Raw genomic sequence first — 23,201 nt, 5'->3', positions numbered from 1 at the left:
GTGTGTTTTGTGTCTGCAAGAGAGAGAGAAAGAGAGAGACGTTACGTGTGCCATGTCACATACCTAAATGCAAACTGTGTGTATCATTACTAAGAAGCGCAGCTAATAAAACACATCACTCTGGCCAGGAAATATCACAATCTGTCACAGTAGAAAGATGATGCTGTTGACCCACAGCATGTATTAAATCTATTGCGGTGAGGTCATGTCTCATTTTCAAATCTGTATCTGTCCAGCTCTGATGCCGTCGTTTATCTTTCCAGCTGACTTTCACTCACGAGAGGAAAACAACAAATTTCACCTATAATGTTCCACACAGGGGTGGTATTAACTCTCGTCACGGCATCGTCTTCCTTGCTTGTACTTTTAGGAGTCCCTCTGAAGCCGAGGAAAGAGCTGGTGTTTTTGGAGCAGCTGTCGGGTCAGCTGGAAATCCGCTGGTCGTCCAAGTTCAACATATCCGTGGAGCCCGTCCTCTATGTGGTGCAGCGCCGCTGGAACTATGGCATCCATCCCAGCGAGGACGACGCCACAGAGTGGCAGACAGTGGCACAGGTAGGAATCTGCGCACCTCACATGTGAAATGCTGAGGCACACCAGTAAAAGTTTTTGTCTTTAGATCCCATCAAATTTTGTTGTTTGGGTCATTGTTTTGATCAGATTAGTGTTTCAGCTTCACATGTCCCAGCGCGTCACGTGCTACAGCTGTGAAAGTGCTGCACTGCACCGACAGACTGTTGCACACGGTTGCGCATTCCTCACAGTCGCAGTGTCTTTGAAAGTTTGGCAAAGAGAAACACACAGATGACTGATGTGGCAGCAAACTCACATTGGGGCTGTGACCCTGCGTGAACCCTGACCCCTGTGGTTTGCCCCCCCCCCCCATCTGTCTCTCAGACTGCAGAGGAGCGCGTCCAACTGGCCGACATCAGAGCCAGCAGATGGTACCAGTTCAGAGTTGCTGCAGTCAATGTCCACGGGACCCGCGGCTTCACTGCACCCAGCAAACACTTCCGCTCCTCCAGAGGTCTGTGTGTGTATGTACATATGTGTGTGTGTGTGTGGCCTTGTTTTGTGTGTAAGTTCCTGTTTGACACCCACTGCCCCCCATTTGTTATGGTTAAGACCTTGGAACAGGTGGAGCCCTTGGGAAAGAGTTTTCAGACCTGATTTGACTTCTTATCTGACCAAACAAACAAAGTGTATGTGCTGAATTCGTCATCCGAGCTTACTTTATCCTTCCAGAAAGAAATTCTGCATTTCGCTGAGAAAGAATTTAGTTTATATTCACCTGCACTTTGCGCCTCTGAAAGACAGTGTGATCCCCTCCTAATCTGTTCAACCCCGTGGCTCCATTAAGCAGCAGCATACGAATATATGGTAAAGCCAAACATACATTTGTCACTTTTGACTGATGGTGTTCATACTGCTTACATGTGTTTATTTAAAACTGTACTTGGGTATTAAACCGTTGAATTATTTTGTTAGCCTTGTTAATCCATTTTGTAAATAAGTATTTCCCCTCCACAGTCTCCACACATTTACCCAGCGTGCTAAATAGGGAGGGTAATTCATGTTGATGCCAAGTAATGAGGAGTGACTGGGTGTTCTTCTTTGTGGTGCAACCAGATCTTCATTTATGTCTTCAAAGGAGGGGTTTCCCCCCCTCTTTACAGTCATATAAAATGTAATATGTCTGAATTAGTCAGGATATTGCAGGTTTCAAATGAATGCAAGTGTTGTCTTGCTTCCAGCGGGAGTGATGTAAGCGAGGCGCACTTCAGATCTTTGCCACAGATTAGTGAACGAGCTCTGATGGCATCCTGTGTCACAGCTTAATTCTCCTTCCCTGCGTTTCCAGTGTTGAATGACACTAAATAGCCATGTTGTGTTGCAGATGGCATTTGTTAAAGTTACAGCCAACCGTTTGCGAATATAATATTGTGACTAGATTGCATCTGATTCAGATCAGATACAGTGTGTTTGTTTGACTTGTAGAGACAGAGCTATGTGCCCACCAGTTCACATACATTGAGATTAAATGGCTCAGGAAGCAGCATTGAATTCATATGTAAAACATCTGCATTGTGTGGACCACCATGTCTTTTTTTTTTCCTCAGAGTGCATATCAAGAAACTTAGATAAAGTTAAGAGATAGATAAAGTTGTTTACAACTGGCTGAGGTCCAAAGTGCAAACCATGTTCTGCCAAAAACCTGTGCCAAAGACAAAAAGTAAAGTGTTTGGTGGTGCGTGCGTGTGTGTGTTGACCTGTCCTGTCAGTCCTTCGTCATACATTTGCTCCCCAGAGTGTTCTGCATGGCTGTCAGACAGACCCAGACACCAGGTGGGAAAAAGGATTCTGCTGCAGGGATGGAAACTGATCTCCAATCAGACCAATCAGTGCCAAAACGATGATAGATTGATGGGAGCTGTCATGGACTTGATGAGCTCCTGGCCGGTGTGTCATGCCATTGTTATTTATATAGTACGGCCATATCATCTGATTGCAATTTTGGACTACTATACTTTGTTAGGGCAATTTGTAAGAGCTGACTGCTTATTTATCTTGCACGGCCAACATCAGCTGGTATGGAGAACCGATGTGACCGATTGTGTTTTTGGACTGAATTAAATGTGTTTCAGGTGGGAGAGGGCAGTGGAGAGGAGAGCCAATTGGGCTGTGGCGTGAATCATTTTCTCATTACAGGGCTATTCCCTGTGGTCTGTGTGTCTGGCATGTGGCCGTGCCTCTCCTCCTGCACCAGGCTGACATCAGCAGCCGGCAGCAGGCTGGGTCACAGCACATACGGATTATTCAGAACCAGCTTTGCTCTGGACACACACACACGCACACACGCACACACACACACACACACACACACACACACACACAACACACACACACACACACACACACACACACACACACACACACACACACACACACATGCACACACACATTAGTTAGAGTACCGGAATGCTGAGTGTGGAGCCAAAGTGAGCAGCATGTGTTTGTTAACCCCTGACCTGCGCTCTCAGTCCTGCTGAACGCTGTCATAGATGTGACATGACACCTGTCATAACATCTCACTGCAGATTGTGAATGGTGGACTAATTACTTTACACAGTGTCACACTGGTCCCCCTCCTCAGCTGCAAAGCAAACTGTCAAGTGGTGAAAGGTATCTTGGCCTGTAATACATCCAACCTGAAATTATACTTGCAAGAAAAACTGCCTTAGCACCAAGATTTGTCACATACAAGAACAAGGGACCTTCTTTGTCTTCCTCCCTAAATGTCTGCAGATGTACTAAAATCTGTCGACACTCACAATGTTGTTTTCTTGTTGCTGCTACATCTTCAGATCCGTCCTCCCCTCCCACACCAACCAGCTTACGTATCACCAACGTGACGCTGGGTGACGAAGGCCTGGTGACAGCTCGTCTCAACTGGACCCTGCCAGAGGAGCCCGATATCCCCATACATCACTACAAAGTGTTCTGGAGCTGGACTGTGTCCACCAAGTCCATGGTGCCATCCAAGAAGAAAAGGAGAAAGACCACCAACGGGGTAATCTTCCCACCCTGTCTAAGTGATGTGTTCTTTCTCTTCCTCCCTGTTTTGCCTCTCTCCCAGACTGCAGAGTCTGGTCCAGGATTATCTCAGCATCTTCTCGAGCCTCAACACAAGACTGTAAACATCCACGAAGGCCTGCAAAGGCTAAACATGGAATAGTTTCATGTACTTGCAAGGTTATCAATCACACACAGATTGGTGCAATGTGTTATTCATTGTTTTGATTCCTTATACTGATGAAAGAACCTTAAACGCACTGTTAAGCTTTGAAAGAAAACACATTAAGTGTGATAAATAGCCCCATTTAAAGTGATAAATCATGATTTCAGGGTCTGTGTTTCTTGAATATCTCAGTTTGTATTCATATTTTTTCTCTTACAAACTCTTTCATTGTGTAGTTCAGCTATTTTTTAAGTGGTATGGGTGTTTATTTATTTATTACTTATTTTAAGATAGAACTCAGTAGCTTTGAGTGGTTGTATAACTACACTCACAATTCCTAACCTGTTATTATCTTTTACATGATACATTATATTTAAACCATGGAGAGACTCAGTAAAACAGGACACAACAGCTAAAAACATCCAGGAAACATTTTTCTTCTTCTTGAGTCTTATTGTTAAAGCCCTCATTACTCTTTGGAGCAGTTCAGTTTGCATACTGGAATATTCTCAAGTATTTGCTCTGGCCAGAGAGAAGAGGTTTCATGGCCCTTTTGTCTGGCATGTCAAATGGACCAAGCCCCGCCCCCCCACTTGCGATCACCTAGACAGGATAAATATAATTTGGTTACACAAGCTCAAACAAACAGGCAAGCTAAGAGCAAACTTCCTGAGTTGGACAACTCAGGAACCCACAGAAAAACATTTTGATAGTGTCGCAAACAAGTTTTTTTTTTTTCTTTCCATGTAAAAATTACACAAGGATGTTTGCAAACATTGATTGACCTCACAGAGAAATCATATGACAGATCACTGACGCTCGACTATACACGTACACATACATGAATACATTTGGTAATTAAAAGTTGTGTGAGCCATTTGCACGATATATCCAGTAACACGTGACCTGATAGCACGTATCTGTGGCTCAGTATCTGTGGCTCAGTAGCGTTTCATTAGACAGAGCAGAAAGACAGATTGTCTAGACAGTCCACACACACCTCACTAGAGTCTTCTCCTGAATTAGTTTTTGAAATGCAAAGCAGATGTGGCACAGAGGAGATAGAGGTGGGAGACACCAGACACCTATTGACACATGTACTACTGGTTTCCACTTTGGCACCTCGGGGCTTTGAAAGCAGCCTGCTGGTAGAGGAATGTCAAAACACGCACAGTCAATAACAAGAAACTCATCGAGCTCACGCTGATGGTGGAATGCTGGAAGTCAAACACAGTGAGGAAACCCTGGGAGGCTCTGATAACATGGCTCCCTCACAAGGCCCTGAAGGCTATCTCTTCGCCACGGTGCCTTCCTCAGCGCCGCATGTGTTCTCAATAAGCAAGGCTTTCCCACAGGCCCCAGTTGGCCCGGGCTGAGCAGAGCAGAGCTGGAACTATGACTGGGACGGTGACAGGGCTTTGAAAGGAGGCTCAAGTGACAGTGCGGTAACATACACATGCCAACATGCTAGTGTTTTCTCTCGTCGCAGGCTCAGAGCTGGGTGGATCTGGAGGGACTTCAGCAAAACAACAGTTACACTGTGGAGCTGCAGGCTGTCACATACTGGGGACAGGTGCGACTGAAGAGCTCCAAGGCTTCTCTCCACTTCAGCACCACCCAGAATAATGAATCAGGTAAACGCTGGTGCTAATATTCTATCGTTCATTCAGCTGTCAGACTTGTTTTTAATAATGTTTTTGAGGCACCCTGGCGACGCGGACCTAGTGATGGCAGTGTCGCTCCATTTGTTCAATTATTTGGTCCAGACTGACATATCTCAGCAACTATTGGACGGATTGCCATGACATTTGTGGTTCCCAGAAGATGAATCCGAAAGACTCTGGTGATCCCCTGACTTAGCCGGTAGCGTCATCATGAGATTGATTTTTGTGGTTTTCAAGGGAAAGGTCTCGACAACTATGGATTGTCATGATTTTTGGTGCACTCCTCCTCAGAGTGAATTTTAATAACTTTGATCCCCTGATTTTCCTCTAGGGCGATGATCATGTCAAAATTTCACTTTGTCCAATACTTTCATTTATTAACAAATTACTGCAAAACTAGTGACGCTCCCATCAGCCCCAGCTGCACTTTGCATGCAGTGCAGATGATCAATTGGTAGCATGATGGCACCATAATCTAAGATAGTGAGTGTGTTAAACCCTCTTAACACTAGAATATTAGCACAGTAGCATTGCCATTGTGAGTATGCTAGCATGCTGATGTTAGCATGTAGCACAAAGCGCAGCTGTATAGCCACACAGAGCCGCTATCATGGCTGTAGATGCTTAATCTTGTTACACTATATATGTACATGTCATTTGACGTTTAGCCAAAACACTTTAGTGTTGATTATGGCCCCATTCAGAAACTGATGGAGGATATGTGGCAGCCAAGTAAGCATGGTAGGTGCAATCAGGAGTCACATGCAGGGTCATGCACTTCCTGAAATCAAACAAAAGCCTGGAAGGAGCTGCGGATTTGTGATTGCAGATCCATATGGGTTTGGCTGAACCAACCGAGCAGATTCCAATTTTCTTTGTTTTTCTTGAGAGTTGGATTTTTCTAAATTGCCGAGTCTTCAGGCAAACAATCATCGTGAGAATTGCAAAAAGCAGGAATGGCCAAGGTACACCGACAGCACGACTGCATTCATCCGGAGCTCCTGCGTGTTTAGGAAGCACAGGCCGAGCCTCAGTGCTACGAATGTGTACATTTTAAGCGTGTGTGGCTCTATAGGGAATTGACTCTAACCTTGGCAGTGTTAGTGCTGTGTGTACCCATCACATTACACCAGATCTATGCATAAAGAACGTGTTGTTACTGCTGTGGTTTCACAAAGAAATAATTGTGTGTTTTTGTTACCATGCTGGAGAGTTTGCCACAACACAGTTGCTGCTGTGTCTTAGCTACAGCAGCAAACATTTCTCCTTTCTCTTCCCAGTAAAATCGGTGCTCAAGTCAAAGAAGGAGGAGATATCCCCTCTTGGTTCAACCCTGGCCAAACGCCCTTCTGGCCCTCTGGAGGTAGGCACACCCTTCTACCAGGATGGCCAGCTGCAGGTCCGTGTCTACTGGAAGAACCGGGGAGGTATGCGCTCTGTATTGATTTATAGCTTTGTTAGAATCTAATTAGCACCCCATTATGCCCATCAATCACTATGACACATGTAAACCATAATAAAGTGTTATGGCTGAGTTTTAGTTACTCAAACAATGGAAGATTCCTTTTTATAAATGTGGTATCAAATGGTGTAAATGTAATAAATGAAAGAATGTGTCTTTGTGAGAGCTGGGAATGTGACTTCTGGGCAAATTGGTGAAAAACTGCACATGCGCTGGTAGAGCGGAGCCACCGTTCAGTAAAGAACAATAAACACACAGAGCCGGAGCCGTGCAATGGGATTTATTGACAGCTGTATTTAATAGATCCTCGCCCTTGCATTAGCGTCGAAGCAGCCCATTTTGTTTTACAAGACCTGATGTCATAGAGAACAGAAACGGCCGTGGGTTGCGGCACCGCAAGGGGTTAAAGCCTATAGGAATGCCTGTCCCAGCGGTGTCCATTCCCCAACCCTTCTGTTAATACCGGAGTGGAAATATGGAAACCTTGAAAGCCATGCTCTCAGGGTAACCTGTCAAGTCCCATTCACTGGTCTATGTTATGTTACTAATATATGTCATCGCCCAAGCCAAACTCCACATCTTAGAGTCAAGAATGCAAACCCTGGCTGAAGGAGAGGCCTGGTGAGACACCAACTGCTGAATCAGAGTGAGGGAGAGCGAGGGGGAAGATAGAGTTGGCCCAGAGCTGTTTGCAAGGTTGGCCTGGACTCAGAGAGCTGAGTGATGCTGACGGGGGTCGAGCATAGCTTGGGAATCACAGTGTTGCAGAGCAGAGTTAATCCCCGGTCCAGCTTCTTTTTCTGTCTCTTGTTTGCGGTGCTGGTCTGCGGTGTGTGCGTGTCACCGCCACTCATTAGTGTGAGGGATGACCCCAGGCTTTGACTCTGACAGCCTGCGCTCCACCACTGTAAACATACACACGTACAGACGGCCCCGGACTCTCTGGACGTCTGCTTTGTGTGTCAGAGAAAAGGGACAGGGTAACTGAACCACGATTAAACTCTCACTCATTGTCTCTGTGAGCCAAAGCAGCCCGTCCTCTGGGTTGTCTCCAGCAGAAGAAAGCGAACCTTACTGCGCACCAGCTCAGATAATATATCGCTGTCTGCCCAACACCCAGACAATAGACAGCAGTTTAGCGGTGGCGGTACTTCTGAGGCTCGCTTCTAGTCATGATTTATCGAACATTGCTGAGGTCCTGTTCTTTACCTGATTTCCATGTCCTATTTCTTGTTTTACATACCACTTCCCCTCTCCGTCAGACCCAGCTAAACATATCTTGTTTATTTTTTCCCCCATTTCCCGGTTCCCTGTAATTCCTCTCTTCTGCTTCCAAAGAGCTCAGGGGCTCCAAGTGCCAGATCTGTGTCTAAGCCTTCAAAGGACCCCTTTTATCTCCCCACTACAACGCAGGCCCCCGCCAAGGGGCGAACATAGCATAACTCAATTATTAATCGGAGAAGTATTTCACATATCCGAGCGACACAGTCGAATGAATAATAAATCTGGTAACATAAGATGGGAGTGATGGGCAGACAAACACTGCTGATTAGCTTATGTGGAGCTACTGTACAGTAACGGAGCGAATGTTGTTGCTGCTGCAGCTGCAGTCTGCAAGCGAAGAGAGTAGAGTATGTCCCAGCATGACCAGGGCTTCTGCTCCGCTGATGAGAATACAAATCCTTAAAGTCGAAGCAGAAGAAGTTTGGTTCGGGAATCGAGCCTTCAGCGAACAAAAGGAAAAGGTTCGGGAAACAGGAAAATCATGTGAATAAGCGAACGCAGAGATAAAGAAGGAAGCGCTTTCAAGTTTCTTTTTTTATTTTCAGAGACATAAGTTATCGCGATCATCCATAATGGAAACAGTGATACCAGTTGCTCAGATAGGGAGTGTTGCAATCTGTGAGATACAGATCAGTTAATCATTTCAGTCTGTCAGATTGTCTCTTGATATCATATTAATGTTCAGTGGTGGAACGTAACCAAGTACATTTACTCATGTGCTGTGCTGAGGTGCAGCTTTAAGGTTTTAAAAGCTACTTTATCTCACTTCATTTCAGAGGGAGAGAGGCAGAACCTTTTACTCCACTACATGCATGTATTGATCACTGTAGTTGCATCACATTCATTTGGAAACACAATGCACTTCGTTTAAAGGGAGTTTCATGTGTGCACATGTGTTTCTCAAGGACACGCTGGTATGTGGAGGAGAAGCTTGGGGATCAAACAGCCAACCTTGTGATTTATCTTGCTGTTTCATCTGAACTACACTTTGCAACAATAAGATTTCAAATACAAAACTTGCGATGACCTCATAGATACGATGCATTGTTATAAAAATTAAACTATTAAACAATGTGTGAAGTTATCTCCACCTTGACTTGCTCCATCAGCAGTAATGCAGCAGTATTATTTTTCAATCAGTCAACCTACCGATAAGAGGCCAAATTTCTTGTTCTGTAAGCCAAACACACCAGGACAGATACGTCAATACATTTTCTGTCGATGCACTATCTGATCTCATTTGATCATTTTGACACTAGCAATTAATCCAATCCTACGTTTTGCATATTTTTTCGTAGGTAAAATGTTGAAGTAGGAGTGTTTTTACATTTTATAAAAAATATATAAAATCATTAGATCTGAAAACTAAGCCGTGTCTTTGCCATTCTCTCCTCTCATCCTCCTCGTTTCAGATCCCGCAGTGAGTCGCTACCATGTGCAGTGGATGCCCGAGTACTGCAGCCACAACGAGACCCGAGGACCAGAGAAATCTGTCACGCAGGTTAGTCTCCAGCGGTCCACCTCACGGCTGAAGACCGGATCACAGAGTGCATAGTGCAGATGTATGACTCTATCAGCAGCTCTGTGCTATGCAAAGCATGTGGCTAAGCTTTTTGTCCGATGTTTATAAAGGACAGCTCTTCTAAAGAAAACAACTCCGCTGAGTGAGCCTGAAGCCCTGTTGTGTTGGATTTGCACTGGGCAAATCGCTGGCTGTTGTTTGGAATATTATGAGTCAGTCGTGTGGTCAGGCATGTGGTGTGTTGGCCAATAAAACGCATTTACTTTAAAAAATGTTTCCCGGAATGGGGGATCGTTCACCTCCAACGGCTCCAGCGAAGCTTCTGCATGGGGCTTTCCTTTAGGGTGCAATAGGGTCTGTGTAAGGGTTGGGGGAGCCTGGGGGGGGTGGGGGTTAACTGTTTGGGCTCAGGCTGATACAGGATGGCAGAGGCCTGGCAATCAACACATTCTTTGGGGACCGGCGCTCTGGTTGCTAGGAAATATACATCCATTTTCTATAGATCACTGGGAAGGATTCCAGGCTTGTGCTTTTATGTGAGCACAGCGCCTCATTCACTTTTAATCAAAGCTGTTTCATATCAGAGAGAATATACGCGCCTTCTTTCTCAAGAGACTGCCTATTAATGTAGAACCTCTTTATTACAAATGCAAGATCTAAATCCACTAGTCAGCGTGATTTTTTTGTTTCCTCGAAAAGAGATGAGAGAGGCGCTTTTTGTTAAGATCAATAGATAATTAAAGTCTGAAGTCAGTGTAAAGTGTAAGGCACTGCACAGAATTCATTAACATGGATTTACAGGTCTTTTCTTTCAAATTACACATGAATCCACTTTGGTTACTGCTTCCTAATTAAGTTCATCTTTGTTTTTGCATTTAAGGGCTATTAAAAAAAAAATCATTTATATTGCAGTTTAAATTGGAGAATGGTGTAACCCTTACCATGTGAGTGTTCTCCGTGGTCCTATGATGTGGGGCATGTTCCTGAGGCCTGAGTGGGAATGTGATCTGCCCCGGCGCTGTGTATTTAATTATCTCTGAAGCTCCATGGGAGCTGACCTGGGTGACATGTCGAAGTCATCAGGGCTGAATAATGTGTTTCTTGGCTCAGGAGAACTACATCAACCTCCCGGGCCTGCTGTTCTCCTGCAAGTACAAAGTCACGGTTCACATGCTGAAGTCCAAGAGACGCTCCAAGGATGAGAGCACCACCTTCCTCACCCCGTCCTGTGCTACCATCCGGAGCAAGACTCACAAACACATCCCCTGCCCAGGGGAGGGGGGTGAGTATTCAGTGGTTTGACACATGAAGGGCAGCTGTGCTAGCAGCAACACAATCATCAGACACTGTAGCATATTATTATTACCATAAAATTAATACACTGTTAAAAAAACAGTTTGACATTTTTGGGAAATATCCTTTTTCATTTTCTTGACAAGAGTTAGATGAGAAGGTTGGTACCACTCTTATGTCTCTATGGTAAATATGAAGCTACAGCCAGCACCTTAGTTAGCTTAGCTCAGCACAAAGACTGGATACATGGGGGAATAGCTAGCCTGGTTATGTCCAAAGAGAAGAAAACCCACCTCCCAGCACCTGTAAAGCTAACTAGTTTTCTCCTAACAGCACCAGGGCTTCCAAAGGTTTTGGCAAAGCCAGAGAACCTGACAGCTTCCTTCTCCATCAACGAGGGAAACATCACCGGCAACTTCCTGTGGCGCGTGTCCAGGGTGGCTCCCCATCAGCGAATCACAGGCTTCCAGGTCACCTGGGCTGAGATCACCACCGAGAGTCGGCAAAACAGTTTACCCAACAGCATCATCTCCCAGTCCCAGATCCTGCCTCCAGTAAGTGGTTCATCATTAAAACAGGATTGATTTCTGTTTTAACTCGCTTAATAGCAGGCAAAGGCAGTGAAGGCTGTTTTCATGTGTTTTCAAAGATGTTTCCATACACCACAGGGACAGCGCTTTGTCATATATAGTCAGAAAAGTGTCCCTTGCTGCAGGAAAGTATGTTCTATCTTCATCATTTCATTTCACAGCATCTGTCAGAGGTGAGGGTGATTTAGGGATAAGTCTGTTGTGGTCTCTTTGCATGAATCTTGTGATAAGCGGTGGTGTGTAGACAGACACAGGGATAGATCTGAGGAAGTGTTGTGTCCTGCTGGAAGTTCTCCTCCTCTACCTTTTCATCTGCCTTCACGTCTTCCTCTTTCATCCTCCGTGAGAGCTCTGAAAAAGCCGCTCTTTGACATAATCTTCTCCATCAACAACACGTTCCGCCTATCTGCACCTCCCAGCCTCTGGAGCTCGTCTATAAATAAAACCACCCACCGCACACTTTATCAAGCTGGCAGCAAAGAAGAGAGACGGCAAGCCTTATGAAAACAAAGTCTTTGTTTTTGTCTGTGGCTTGTGCAAAGACAGCTATGCGGCTGATACTCCCCTGGTCGACAGCCAAATTCACATCCATGTCCTGTCAAATTCAAAGGCACGTTCTGTTGTATTTCAGCTGATTGCGTGTCTTCTGCTGCTCTCCTCCCTCTCTTGGCAGGATCATAACTTGCTGGTAGTGTCCAACCTGCGGCCGTCCACCTACTACAGACTGGAGGTCCAGGTCATAACAACTGGAGGAGAAGGTCCTGCCACTGTCAAGACCTTCCAGACCCCGAACATATTACCAGTCATTCAACACCGTGAGTACTAAGACACTGTCAGCTGTTGCCATGTCAAACGACTTGAGGAATTTATGAGTTGTACCTTAATTAGCTCGGTTAAAGTGATAATCTTCCAGATTTTTTAAAAAGTATTGTGGTACTCGTTGGTGCTACTTCATGTGTGTGTTCAGTGCCAACAGCATACTGTCTTCCATTTATCCTCAACATTTTAGTTAACACGCTTATTGGCTTTCTTACCAAGAGTTATATGAGAAGATTGCTACCATTCTGACGTCGGAGCGACAAATATAAGGCTACAGTCAGCAGCCAGTCTAGCTTAGCTTAGCATAAAGACTGGAATCAAGGGGAAACACCTAGCCTGGCTTTATCCAATGACAACAAAATCTAGCTCACTTATCAACACGTTGCCTGGAAACTGGAAACAGTGCGGCTCATAACTCCCGGTAAAATGGCGGACACCGAAAGGCTCCACAGAGCTGTTTTGGTCTCTGTCAGCTCATTGATTTGATTTCCCTGCATGCAACCTCACTGTTGTTGTTCACTCTCACTCCACTCATTAGTTCCCAGCTGCAGGAGGCAGCTTGTTTTCAAGGAAAAATCTCTAAAAATCCACTCTGTTGTACCTCACCAGCAGAATATGGCCAGCTATCTAATGAACACGCTGGAGCATTTAGCAGCTAAAGACACAGATATTCCCCTCATGAATTGGTGGAGACAAAAGGAAGCTAAAAGAAGAAGCTAAAAGAAGAGTGAATGTTGCCAAAGAACATAAATAAAAGCTAATGCTGATTTGTATCTGATGGATGTATGGGCAGTTGTTTCCTAACAAGTTTGCCGTATCAACTTTTTTAGGGGATAATATGTCAGTGTTGTTTACAGCTTGTTCCTGCTGCACCCACATTGCCAAGAAATCTGCAGTGTTTAAGGAATGCTGCTGTGCTTCTGCCACATTATTTTGTCTTATCAGCATCATTTTTATGGAAAAGACACTTAACACTGGGTGATTAGCTCAGCAAAAGGAGAGGATGTAAAAGGTTTTTATGACTTAGATAACAGGCTTACCACTGTCGTTAACACGATCAGTAACAGCAAGTAAGAAAAACAATGATCATCGATACGAAATTATCAAATTTATTAATAACATGTCAGTCTTCCAAGTGGTATCTGATCGGTCTCTGACGATGTGTGTTTTCTAGGACCCAGACTCCGGCAGCACCACTCTCATCACCAGAAGCCATCAGTAGAGAGACACTGAGTTTCATAGTCGAGGCAAACCCAATGGGGAGATGTACCAGTGGCTCTCTGCTCCAGGCTGTCAGGGAAGGAACGTGTGGAACCAAACAGAAACACAGCGCACCAGACCATGAACTGACCCCCCTGTTCGTGAAATATGGGTCCATCTTCTCCAGGCTCCACAACACATCAGCTTTCCTTCTTAGCCCCTCTCTCTTGACTGACACAAGGCACCGGACGGGTCGGTCTGTACAGTGAAATCACAAGGATATGAAATTCCCGGGTAAAAGTAAGATGCAGAAACCCTCTCAAATTGTTGTGATCCAGCTGTCATTGTAGGCATCGATTAAGATATTAACCATTTCAACTGGATTTGATCAATTGATTAATGACAAACAATTAGGACATTGTTTAAAGAAACACAATAACTTTGGCAACATGATCGAAGATGGTTGAGCATGGATGGTAGGAAATGCCAGACATGTAAAGCGATTGTTTATTCATGAAGAAAGAAAAGTAGAAATTCATCTATTTATTTTGTGTTACCCTTTAAAGAGGCGCTTAGGCATACAGTCAATACTGATGGATAATGTAACTAAAGTCATTGTTGTCTAACCCAGAATATTTCACGTAGTATGTTGCATGTAGTACATTTGATTATTTTTGAACTGTAAATGAATTACTTGCTTCAAATTGAAAGCTCGTAATGGTTTTGCATGACAACCGTTAGCATTCTGTTGGCATGAAATAATGGCTGTGTTACCTCTTTTCAATATGTTAGCAATATTTCATTAACAGATTAACAAAGAATTATATTGCGAGTAATATGTAATGTTTATTAATGAAATTATAACTTGTGTGGAAATGATGAATTGTACATGTTCTTGGCTGTAGAAATATTTGTCGTGGAACAGTCAGTGAATGTCTATATTTATTTATGTGTGTATTACAAAGTTTGGTTTGGATGTGTGTGAATGTGTATGTTTTGTGTGTTTTAGTCTCAAACTTTTGAACCGGCAAAAAATCTTGTAAAGACATTTTGTAAAAATGGAATTGTAAATACAGTCTTATGTTACATGTTATTTTTCCATGGTAGAAACTGTACAAACTGCTAAGTAATAAAATAATCCTTAACCAGTTCCCTTTGCAGTTTGTTTAATTGAAGCTGCTGCGAGCAGTAAATAGACATGCTTCTCCTCCCAATGCTATTTGGCAGTTACTGTTGCTTATTTTGGCTGTAAAATCCACCATGGCAGACTGTGTGTACAGCATATTCACTGATCGGTCCAGGAGCCCGAGACATGCGCTCTGCAAGTCCAAATAAACAGGTCATCTAGCTGAACAGCCCAAGTGAATTTACCATCGCTGAGGTCGGTCACCCCTCAACATAATGTTCTGCTTCTCAGAGCGCTTGTGTGTTTGAAAAGCATTAAATCCCTCCTCTGCTCAGCAGCCTTTCACCCTCATAAAATGAAAAGTGGAAATGTTTACAAGAAAATAAAGCTAAGAGTGACACTGTGAGACTTAAGCCCACAGTAGATGTGTGGATGTCGGATGAAAGCCTTTTCTAGCACACAAATAATAATCCTGAAAGCACTGCATGCAGAACTGTGTTTAATAGTGCTTTCTTTATCGCGTGTTCCAGGCAGGCTTGCATCATTACATTCTTCCTAATAGTTTCAGTGAGATAGAGGTTTATTTACACCAGAAATATATGATGTGTTGAGCCTGCCATTACATTATATTCCTTTTGCAGATGCTTTTTGTCTGAAGTGACTCACAGGACGTGCATTCAACCTCCATAGAGACAAGAGCTGTTTGTTAAAAACTGTCTTGAACTGCACCACTGAATTTGAGCGTCTTCACCAGTTGGTGTTTCACTCATCAGAGTATACACACCTCTGCATCTGCCTTGATTGTTGCTGACATCCAAACCAAAGCATTCTGAACTTCAAAAGACACAGACTTTTGATGAAGTTTTCATCACGATTACAACGTGCAGGGAATCCAGCAGCGATTGGATTTCATTTTTGTTCTTTCAACATACACTCGCCGAGCACTTCATCAGGAACACCTGCTTATTCATACAATTTTCATCATGTTGGCAGCAGGACAATGCATAAAATCATGCAGATACAGGCCCGCAGCTTCAGTTAATGTTCACATCAAACATGAGGGGAAAAAATGTGATTTTGACAAACTTGTTGGTGCCAGATGGTCCGGTTTTATTGCTTTTGTGACTACTAAACTGGGCTTTTCACACACAACAGTCACAAACACCTTGTTGACGAGAGAGGTGAGGTAGGAGCTGACAGGAACAGGCTATGGGAACTCAGATAACCACACTCTACAACTGCGGTGGGCAGAGAAGCATCTCAGAATGCACAACACGTTGAGCCCCCTGAGCCATGGTCTTGTTTCAAATTGCAAATCTAATTTGCCTTACCTTTGATACACTTAGCGAAAATTACTCTCCCCAAATTGACATATTATTAATATAATATATATTATTATTCTAATGTGCCGCCAGCAAAGGCTTAGTTTCCTATTTTGCTGTTGGAGGTTAATCGGTGTCAAACACTGGATTGTTTTTGTCTGTATGACTTGAAATGGGTGTGTGATGTTTGCATATTTGTGTGTGTGTGTGTGTGTGTGTGTGTGTGTGTGTGTGTGTGTGTGTGTAAGTAAGTGTGTGTGTTTTGTTATGAGTATGTTTGTGTGTGCTGTCCTGAAGTTCAGATTTGAGGTCTACTCTTGTCACCATTTTCCACAGCAAGCGACAAATTATTCCGAGCCCTTGTTTTCACACACTCAGCCTCTTCACTCAGTCAGTGCTTCGCCACTCACTTCTCAGGGATGTTGTTTATGTACAGTTCTATTATGTCACAGGAGATTAGTTCCTTTTGGTCTGTGCACACTAATCCCTCACTCTTTTCTAGGAGCCGGGCCAGTGTTTAGCCAAGGCTCCTTTCTGTGCGAGCCAGCCCAGCCCCTCTCCCTTTCAGACTGTCACAGTCCCGCTCTACACACAGCAAATACCATGGCCCTCAAGTGTGAAAACCTCAAAACAAAAGGGCCTCCAGCCTCCTTTGAGGCATGTTGCAAGACGTCCAAGTCTCCGAGGACATAAAAGAAAGGAAAAAATGCAACAACTAAATAATAGGCCAGTCGTCAGTACAAAAGCTTTGTCTCTGATGGTACAAGGCCAGTGAGGGCTTATTCACTTTGCATGACATTACATCCCTATTGTGAAAGTCAGGCAGGGGATATTGCTTTCGAATTTAAACACATATTTCTGAAAACAGTATTATTCATTTGGTTCTTTGAATAATTCCAGTCAGTTAAATATTTACCTTTCTTCTGGTTGACATTAGCCCCTATTTTATTAGAGTTGAGAATAACACAAGAGTCCTTTCAGCGGAGCGCAACAAAGATAGGCTGTTTCTCCCACACATTTCCTCTGACCTCTTTGCACCCGTTCTGCAGATTAACACTGCAATGAGCCATGCATCACTATTTATCAAATCTAAGTCACTTTTATGGGTCATCGTACAATAGTTGACTGAACCACTGTAACATTACTCCTGAGAGGATGGGTGGAGTTCAGGTTTCTGATGATAGGTTCAATCCCAGCTTTGACTTTGAAGAATGAGGCGAAAAATAAAACGGATGGACTTTACTTTCAGCCATTTCAGATGACACCGATCGTAACCTGAATGATTCCAAAGCTCCAAATTTTACTCTCATGTGAGTTTCAGGTCAGTGAGATCATCGCGCAGAGCCAGGCATTTGCTCCAGATTACTACCACATGGAGGACTATGTCCATTCGTGTGGGTACTCCTTCAATATGATGAGATGGAATATATTGTTTGTGAGATTGATGAAAAATAACCAGAGTGTTTCCCCCCTCCATTAGGAAAGGCAATGTTGCTTTAATGCTGTGGTATGGTGAGAAATCTGACCTTGCCCTGGGCAGTGGCATGTTTCTGGTTAGGCTCTGGTGAGTGGGACCAGGCAGGGGACACATGAAAGGATCTCTCTGTCAGGCCGCAAAGATGTTCAGTCTAGGTCTAATGAAGACCAGAACACATGGACAGACCTGAGAACATGCGTGCCACACATTATACAGGCACTAGAGCTACAACACTGTTGGCAAGTGTAGTATTCTTCTCCTGTTCTTTCAAAGTAGACAAAGTGAAAAGCTTGATAAGCACATGCGTGTGCGAAGATTAAGAAAGCAACGCTACCAGAACACTGAAGTAATAACACTAACACATCCCGAGACGGAGAGATAACGTGTGTTTTTTCTGCCTTTCATTTTAGGAACAATTTCCTTTGCCTCTGTGACTCCACAGGGAACACGATTTCCTAGATTCCGCCTGGGACAGGTTTCTTTGGTGTGTATTTTAGATGAAATGAAGATTTGCCATCTTGGATCGTACAGGATGCAAGTCAGCTGCTGAGCTGTTATAATACTGTCATACTGTCATTGTAAGTTGCACTTGTGAAATCAATACAATATCACCACCATAATGTTACATTTTTCTGATACTGTGTCAGAGAGGTGCAATTCAGCTCTATGGTAATTTTGTTGCAGCGGTTGTGGAGAGATATTGGTTTCCATAATAAAAAGATGTGTTTCTAATATATGATGCGAGGCAAAATATTAAAATCTAACTAAAAGTGCATCAGTGTAATCGGCAAAATGTACTAAAGGTATCAAAAGTAAAAGTCCTAATAGCGCAGAATGAGTAATATGTTATTATTATGGATTATTATTGTTGCATTAGTATGCATGCAGAATTTTAAGGTTGTAGCTTGTCGTGGTTGCACTAATTCTAAATACGGGGTCTTTTGATCTAACTATGTCTGAAACTTTATTTCATAAACTGATTAACTAAATCCATAGGTACAATATTTCCCCCTGAAATGTGGTGGAGTAGTGTAACGTGGGATAAAATGGAAATACTCAGGTAAAACAAGTCTCTCAAGACTGTATTTATATTAAGGACTTTGCTTAAATGTACATACTTTCAACCCCCAGTACGCTACAGTGCAATACGACAACACTAACTACAGCCTTAAAAAATGATCATGTATTTGAATCAACACCATTGTGACAGTGTCAACAAATATTAGCACCACAAACAGAGGATTTACATCAGAGCTACTGAATTGCATTGTACATATTTACACAATGAAGACGTACCTCAGTGTGTAAAACCATAGAAATAATATTGGATGATAACCTGTACCATTACTCCAGCAAGACTCTGCCGATCCTTATCCTGCAGTAAAACACACTTTCTTTAATGGACTTGGAACTTCTTTGGGTCAAAGGTAAGCAAGAGGTCCAGTGTGTTTGTGTTTACACAGAAAACGTCACCAGAGGAGTCATTATCTCGATCCCTCTTTCCAAACCAAACATCCTACTCCACAGGCCTACAAAGTGAAGAGATCAGGCAGGAGAGTACCATACAGCTGGGTAATGGCTGCTTATAATCCCCTCTGATTAGTGTTAATCCCCTTAATGCTTCTTCCTGAGAGTAAACACATGTTGACCCAAGTGACCCGCTCCTAATTAATGAAGTTAGGCAGTGCGGTATGTTATCATCTATTCATACTGGTCAATCCAGTGTTACAGGAGTTTGTTTTGAGGCACAATTTGCTCTAAATGATGCAATTCATAGGTAATAACTCAAAATACAACAGCTGACACTTTTACAATGTCTGGTGTCAGCTGTTCACAATACAGTACACCCCCCCAGGCGTGACTAGTGATGAGGGGCAACTTCCCGTCTTGTGTTCTTTTCTCCTATGAAGTCTGTGTGCGGGGTCGGTGGCCGGGCCTCAGAGGCGAGGCAAAGGTCACAGGTCAGCATGTACCCAGGAGGATGGACGGGAGCGTGAGGGCAGGGCCCAGGCTCGGGGACAAGGGAAGGGGTCAGGGGTTGAGTTCAGATGGAATCCACAGAGAGGATGTTGAAATAGATGTCGTCAGGGGAGAGCAGAGCATCCACCGCTTTTCCTGCTGGCCGTGCCGCTAAAAGACTCCTCAAGGCAGGCACAGGCAAACACATCTCCAACTCTGAACACTAATTCAAAGGTGTTAATAGGATGTTACTTCTGCCATACAGGGCAGCTGTTACAGTAAAAGAGGAAATGATAACAGGGATAATTTGATGTGTAAACACTATGCTTCAGCGCCTTGGCTTCCTCAGTATCTCAAAAATAAACCGGGGCGACCGAAAAAAAAAGAGCAGAGAAGAGAGGAAGAGTGTCTTTTGAGGGCTGTACTTTGCTCTTTACATCAGCACAGACACAGCTGCATAATTGAATCCACAAATTTCTCTGAGGAAAACCTGCTGTCTCCTTCTTGATTGTTCCAGACTGGCAAAGACTATCTTTTAAACAGCCAATCTACATGTCTGTCTGCTGTGTTCTCTCTCCCCATGGAAGAACGTCTGGTTTATACCCAAAATATTAAATGTACCTGTTTGTTTACATATGGTCAGATGGCATCTGAGATCATTTTTGTTCACAATATACAAACACACTGGGACATTTTTTTCAAAATTTCTGTTAAATCCATTTGTTGGTTTTGAGAAAATCAAAACGAGGCATGAGCTGAAAAGAGAACATGAAATTGATTACTCTGTAAAAGAACAGCTTATATCTGCAATCACTGGTCAGAGAGGCAAAAGCTATTACAGACCCACAACAACATGGCGCAGCAATTGACTCCACAGATAAATTAGCACCAGGATAATATGATTTTTTTGTTTTTATTTTGTATGAATATGTTGATGTAAATACATTACAAAACAAAGCCAGCACATGATTCGCAAACCACAATGTTTATATAATGAATATGCGGTATTTCATCCTGCATGTGTGTGTGTGTGTGTGTGTGTGTGTGTGTGTGCCAAGGCTAAGGGCTTATTTCCACCCTTGATGATCACAGGCACCATTGATTGTAATGCTGACGAGCAGGCTAGTTCTGCCCATAGCGTACAAAGGAATCTGGACATGTTTAAAGCTCAAACTTTCATGTTTTTTATTTTTTTGGGTTTTTTTTTGGTATGAAGTTGAATGCTGATGTCTCTGGCAGCTGGTTCTCATTAAGAAAACATGATGTCAAACAGAGGGCCTTGACGTGAAAGTCAACTGCCCTCCACGTCGCCGGATTCTCTCAGCATATGCCAGCAACACTCAGAGCCATTAGACGTGGTGGATGTGGTCCTCGGTCAGCTTTGAATGATGGTTCTGGGTGTTAATGTGAAAGAAATCATGAAATGCATAACATAACATAACTGACTCATACATGAATATAAATTTCTCCGAAAATACTGACTTCCGCTTGTTTTCACAAACTAACTCAGAAATATTGAATTAATTTTTCAAGTCTGTGTGAGAAAAGTTGGTCCCGTTTTCTAACAAAGCTAACTTTATAAAAGTTGTGGCTAACGGTGTAATCAGTGGTTAATGAATAACTTATTTGTGTTTAATTAATGCCTCATATGTCAGTAATAAACCATTTATAAGATCAATTGTTTTTGTTTTATGAAGAATCCCTTTGCCTGCTATATGCTCCTCAGTGTGCTTTGTCCTAAACTACCTGTTCAATTCTAATTATAAAGAACTTTTGTGGTGGAATAACCCTTTATTAATGACTTGCTCACTTTCTAATAAGCCTACCCTACAGTTATTTAGTGACTCATAAAGGGTCCTGGTATTTTACTCTGTATTAAACCACCAAGTCTGCCCAAGAGGTGCCCCTATCAAAACCTTATTACTGTTCTATTAATAAAGACACTTGTTACAACTTAGGAGCCCTTTATAAAAGCATGCCTCATTAGAAAGCAGCACAGAAAAAAAAGAATTGCAGAGTACAAGGAACATCCAATACTTTCATGACTTCAGTTTATGGCCTTAGTGATGGCTGACCATTTCCTGTGCCTCAGCATGCTTGGAGGCACAGCGCAGGTCTTGTTTGTCTCTGAGGGTGAGGACGGTGGTGCACAGCTCATGTTGATATATCTCACTGTCACACCACTGAAGCCTCTGACATGTCCCATTTTACCAAAAATGACAGATTAGAGAGAGAACATTGTTACCATATTGAAGTGGGTATTAACAGATATTAGGTGTAAATACCTCTGGACAGCGTTACGCCCACGCTGGATGGATCAACCATATAAAACAGAGCAGTAACATCCTACTCATAAATCCCGTTGCAAGCATTTTTGAGCCTGTTTGCAACATAAACAGTTCCGTTTGTGTTGAGGTGTTGAGTGCAGCCAAGATTTAGGTGAGCTGAGGGAATCCTGTGATTCAGTGTCAGGACAGGCCGCTGTGTCTGTGAAGCCTGTAACACGTTTATGATACTCAAGAGGTGTAAAACATATGGTATACATGTTAGAAAGGTTTACAGAGCATGGTTAAACGAGGGATGATCTCTCTTTTTCCACGCTTTGATGGTAAGTGCCTGTTAACCACGTCCCACCTTTGGGATGAACATTATCAGCTAATTATCTGATACTTTTTTTGGGGACAATCTGCTTTTCATCACTTATGACAGAAACCAAGAAAGTATTTTCTGGCCTCAGTTCACTACCTGACCCTTTATATCGATATCCGATGACTGTGGCAACATATTTTGAGGTTTTTAATAGCTTGAAGGTTATTTACTCTACTCAAGAGTCCTTCTCATCAAATATTAGCTGTCATTTGGCTGAAGCAAAGCACCTCGAGAGAAATCATTCGAGAAAAACCTCACACCACCAAATTGTTCCTGTACGATTCATATCTGCTAAAGTAAACAAACATATTCCTCTGTTCAAATCAGAAATAATTTACAGCTTCCCAGCCTTCGCTCCTCTCACATCTGCCATTATAAGATGTTGCCAGAAAGCTCTCTGCTCATCTCCTCTCATATTCACAGTCCCTTTAAAGCAAAGCTCCAAAAACAATGAAATATTGTTCAGATGTGATTGAAAACAGCTTTCATAATGTGAAGCTAGCAATCTCTCAGACTTATGTCATTCCAGTTTTAAAATAGAGTATTTGAAACATCACAGTAATTTGATTAAAATGGATTGACAGCCGGTGAGTTACTGTCTGTGAGCCCAGTGGGAAAAGAGTGTTTTTGATTTCTCCTGAGGAGAATCCTTCACCTCCCCAGCAGTTCTTTTAATATAAGTGCAGAGCCTTTCATCTGCTCCTCCAAGCGAGGCTCCTAATGCCTTGCAGATTCCTTTCAGCTCTTACAATATTTCACCATCATCTCTTTAGTGGGTTTCTGGATTGCCTTTCAATTAATCTTATGTAAAAGCAAACTTATTACACTTTGTTTCAAACAAAGCCAACCTAAATCTTGATAAATGGCTTATATACATAGAAAAAAAAGACCATGGCAAAGTTTGTGATTGATTATATAACACAATCTGATCTACAAACACTTTTAAAAAATATTAACCTCTCAAAGCCTGTTGGCTTTGCCTCTGAAGTGCCCGCCCCCCTTACTTTGCTCTGATTGGTCAGGGGAGACGTCTGTCTAGAAGCTAGCGTCATGCAGCTGTGAAAAAAAAGGCTTTTTCCGACAGAGAGAATACGT

General features: G+C 43.0%; 1 protein-coding gene across 1 annotated transcript in view; it reads left to right on the top strand.

Annotated features, from left to right (window-relative positions):
* The window catches only part of LOC130177071 (anosmin-1), a 40,197-nt gene extending 25,474 nt beyond the window's left edge, over positions 1-14,723 (top strand). Inside the window, exons 5-14 of the mRNA XM_056388490.1 lie at positions 371-555; positions 898-1,027; positions 3,366-3,571; positions 5,229-5,373; positions 6,684-6,830; positions 9,562-9,650; positions 10,782-10,953; positions 11,298-11,518; positions 12,228-12,369; positions 13,548-14,723. Coding sequence (XP_056244465.1) covers positions 371-555; positions 898-1,027; positions 3,366-3,571; positions 5,229-5,373; positions 6,684-6,830; positions 9,562-9,650; positions 10,782-10,953; positions 11,298-11,518; positions 12,228-12,369; positions 13,548-13,606 — 1,496 coding nt within the window. The 3' untranslated portion in view covers positions 13,607-14,723. The remainder of the gene's footprint in view (positions 1-370; positions 556-897; positions 1,028-3,365; positions 3,572-5,228; positions 5,374-6,683; positions 6,831-9,561; positions 9,651-10,781; positions 10,954-11,297; positions 11,519-12,227; positions 12,370-13,547) is intronic.
* Positions 14,724-23,201: the final 8,478 nt, after the last annotated feature.

Source organism: Seriola aureovittata, chromosome 11 (assembly GCF_021018895.1).
Source record: "Seriola aureovittata isolate HTS-2021-v1 ecotype China chromosome 11, ASM2101889v1, whole genome shotgun sequence".
In the NCBI taxonomy this organism is placed as follows: domain Eukaryota; kingdom Metazoa; phylum Chordata; class Actinopteri; order Carangiformes; family Carangidae; genus Seriola; species Seriola aureovittata.
The sequence above is the reverse complement of the archived record's forward strand: the minus strand, read 5'-3'. Positions and strand labels throughout refer to the sequence as shown.